Source organism: Verticillium alfalfae, genomic scaffold (assembly GCF_000150825.1).
Source record: "Verticillium alfalfae VaMs.102 supercont1.4 genomic scaffold, whole genome shotgun sequence".
NCBI classification, from domain to species: domain Eukaryota; kingdom Fungi; phylum Ascomycota; class Sordariomycetes; order Glomerellales; family Plectosphaerellaceae; genus Verticillium; species Verticillium alfalfae.
Window position 1 is genome coordinate 232,508 of NW_003315035.1, and position 3,615 is coordinate 236,122.

Genomic DNA, 3,615 nt, shown 5'->3' on the forward strand with positions numbered 1-3,615 from the left:
CTGGGACACCAGAGCCTTTGGTCGGCGCAGATGTCGAGCCGACAGCCAGAGGGCACTCTCGCAGCAGCGAAAGCTGCGGGCATGGCGGTGCCCGAGACGGCGCAGCCCGCCCGTTGCAGAACTAGAGGTGGAACCAGAAGCGGACATGACACCCCCGCAACCTACCACCTGGAAGGCATTCCTCTCTGAACCCGCGTTGTGGAGAGACCGAGCAGAAGACTTGTATAGCGAGCGCAGAATCGACCTGCGCATGCGGGATGCATCGATCCTGGCACTCCAAGGCGCTGCAGCGGGTGCCGCCGTCGCCTCCGGCGTCGTCTTTATGCTCCTGAGGCGGACGTAGGGGCCTCCCTTGTACAAATGCTGTAAGATACCTTGTATACAGAATATAGATCCTCACAAGACAATACACCCTCGCAAGGCACTTGAAGCACATATCGCACTTGTACACTACGTGAAACCGCAACGCTCTTTATTAACGGGTGTGCAATTCGCTATGCCGCGATCTGCCAGCGACCTTCGGTCATGTCCTCACCTCTCCATCATAACCAGATTCAGACAGGACATCCGGCAGAGCTTGCGCCGAGGACGTCCGAGCCTGACGGCATCGCTGAAAGTTTAGAAAACCAACATGGTCTCCCAGACTCACTTTAGTGAGGCTATGAGCCTCAACTGAGGCATCGCTGAAACATAGCCCGGATGGTCATCCGGCTGCTGATGTCGAGTCTTGTCGACACTAGACCCCTCCCTCCCGCCTTGGGCCCGCCCGCCCGCCCATCCTCACCCCTCTTTTAGTCATCTATCATGTCCTCGCTCGCTGCATTCTTCACTCAAAGTCGGCAGTGTAGGAGAATCCGCGGAATTCCTCCTGCATCGCTTGCGACAGAACTGAAAGACAAGGTCAGCAGGGGTCGGTCATACTTGGAAAGCATAAATAACATACCAGACTGAACGGGGGTAAGCACTGGCGTGACGCTCGTGAATTCCGAATCAAAGTTGCTCGTGTCGGTGGCGCTCTTGATGCTCGGCAGGAAGGGCGGGGGCACACGCTTGTGGTAAATGTCATCCCAGCTAATGTTCCGGAAGAAAGGCTGGTTCATGATCTCCTGGGCATCGGTCGGGCCGCTGCCGAGACGCTGATCGGGCTCGCGGGTGAGGAGCTTCTGGAGAATAGACACGCTGTCTCTAGGCATGTGGATCGGGTACAGTGGCTCGTCCGCAAGAATGGCGTCGTAGATTTCGTCCTCGTCCTCGCCGCGGAAAGGCGACTGCTGTAGCAGCATCTGGTAGATCAAGACGCCGAAAGCCCACCAATCAACTGCGCGACCATACTTTTTGTCCAGCAGAATCTGGTGCAGGGATTAGTAAATGCTCCTTAATCAAGCCCAGCATGATGGTTTCATACCTCTGGGGCCATAAACTCAGGCGTTCCGCAGAATGTGCTCGTGTTGGAGCCGAACCACATGTCCTCTTTGCAAAGACCGTAGTCAGCAATCTTGATGTGACCATCGAGTGTCAACAGGATGTTGTCCAGTTTCAAGTCACGGTAGATGACTCCGTTCTCATGGAAGTACTTGAGTGCCAGGCACACCTCGGCCGCATAGAATCTATCGTGCGTTAGTTGCTAAACCTGCCTAAACTGAACCACCGACTTACTGTGCACGCTTGGTGCCGAATTGGCCGCGTTGAATGTGTAGCATAAGATCGCCACCGCTGACGTATTCCATGACGAAGTATACCCTGGTTTCCGTTTGGAAACACGCGTGAAGGTTAGTCAAGAACGGATGACGTTCCCTGTTGGCGATCAGGAACACTCGCTTCTCTGATCGGATACTTTCAACCTCATCATTTTCAATAATGAACTCCTTCTTCAGGACCTTGATCGCGTACAAACGTTTCGACCTCTTGGTCTCCGCCAGCATGACCTTGCCAAAATTACCTTTACCAAGGACAGCAAGGAAGTTGAAGTGGTCTAGGCCAATGCGCTGTCCTGTTCCAGGGTCTGTGGCCGATGGCAACGGCTTGCGCCCACCGCTTGTGGTAAGCGGGCCAGCGGAGGTGGGCGATGTCGGGGACGGCTCGGGTACAGAAGGCTTGCTGATAGGCGCTGCTGGTTGTTGGTATGGAGCTGCCTGCTGCTGTTGTTGGTGCTGCTGGTGCTGCGGCTGGTGCTGCTGGGGAGTGACCTGATGTGGTGGTACTTGGGGTTGCTGCTGCTGCTGCTGGACCGGGCGGCTTGCCTGCTGAGGCTGGCCTGAGTAGGAGTTGACCTTGGCGTAGTCTGCAGGGTTGTATGGACGCTGCTGAGATCCGTACTGGTTGTAAGGGTCATCTTGTTGTTGATCAGGCGAGGTGGGGTAGCCGCTGCTGTAGCGACCATAGTCCTGCGACTGGCTCTGCCGGCCGGTAGCGACTGTCGAGCCACTCATGGCGGCGGAAGCCGCAGCTGCTGCAGCTTGGCTGGACGAAGTCCGATCAGGCTGGGGCGGCCTTTGTGACGTCTGCTGTTGGTACATGATCTTGGCGGCTTCCGTTGCTTCAGCCGAGCCTGTAGAGTATGATGGCGCATGTCCACCGCTGACGAGCGTGGACGAACTCATACTACTGGTAGGACTCGTGCGTCCAGTGCCCCGCAGAGTACGTTCGCTCAAGGAAGTCGCCTTCTGCTTATTGATCTGCTTTGTCGTTCTGATGCCCTCAAGAATCTGATTAGCCACAGCCATAGACATGCCGCAAAAGTCTGGCACAAGGTGAACGCATTGAGCGTGAGCTGTGGAGCCGCACTCCGAACATTTGCGACAGTTCTTCTTGCCGAAGGGCAAGATGTAGCCACAGTGGCAGCACCAGTTGGCGTTCATATTCGAATAAGGCTGGAATCTGTGGGGGATGCGATGGTTGATCTTCTCCTCGTCCGGATCCGTCTCGGCGTTGCTCTTGCTGATACATTTGGTGACAACGCTGGTATAGCACTTAGTGTGACAAGTGTACTTGCAGTCCTCGCACTGCATACCGGCAGAATACTTCAGGAAGTCGCCGCACAGAGCACAGCGCATAATGTTGTAGAACTGGTGCTGGACAAATTTGTGGCCGTACATTTCGTGGACCTCCTCCTTGCGCTGCCTGATGGCACCCTTGCGTCCGAGACCCAGATCGACGGTGCGGCGTTCCTTATTCTGCTTGACGAATCCAAGAGACAGGCGAATTTGGCCAGCCGGCTCAAGGTTGAACCAGCCATCGATGGGCTGCTGTGCAACCTGACTGGGAGGCGGGAGCGGTGCCTGGCCCTGAGGGCTCATGGGCTGTGAGGCATACGCTCCCGGGGAGCCTGGAGGCCCCCCAAGTGAAGGTGTTTGCTGCTGCTGCGGGCTCATAGGAAACTGGCTGGGCGGGGCGCCCATTCTGTCGGCTGACACCCATCCAGAGCTGTTAATCTCAGCCTCAATCCTCTTCCTTCGCATCTCCTCGGCGATATCAGATATCCTGACCCAGAGCATGGCAATCGGTTAGGGGCGTGCTCGCCAGGCTTGTTCGTAGACAGTGAGTTCGATTTTCATTGGCCTTGTCGACATCAATGTTGGAAGTACTCTGCTTCCCTTCTTATCATTTTCCAAGAGA

General features: G+C 55.9%; 2 protein-coding genes across 2 annotated transcripts in view; one reads left to right on the plus strand and one right to left on the minus strand.

The window, feature by feature from the left end:
• Nucleotides 1–343, plus strand: part of VDBG_03476 (predicted protein) — a gene marked incomplete at both ends in the record, with an annotated part of 1,976 nt that extends 1,633 nt beyond the window's left edge. The window contains one exon of the mRNA XM_003005477.1: nucleotides 176–343. Coding sequence (XP_003005523.1) covers nucleotides 176–343 — 168 coding nt within the window. The remainder of the gene's footprint in view (nucleotides 1–175) is intronic.
• Nucleotides 344–826: 483 nt separating this feature from the next.
• The window catches only part of VDBG_03477 (calcium-independent protein kinase C), a gene marked incomplete at both ends in the record, with an annotated part of 3,890 nt that continues 1,101 nt past the window's right edge, over nucleotides 827–3,615 (minus strand). Inside the window, 4 exons of the mRNA XM_003005478.1 lie at nucleotides 827–888; nucleotides 944–1,349; nucleotides 1,406–1,607; nucleotides 1,657–3,406. Of these exons, the coding sequence (XP_003005524.1) occupies nucleotides 827–888; nucleotides 944–1,349; nucleotides 1,406–1,607; nucleotides 1,657–3,406 (2,420 nt within the window). The remainder of the gene's footprint in view (nucleotides 889–943; nucleotides 1,350–1,405; nucleotides 1,608–1,656; nucleotides 3,407–3,615) is intronic.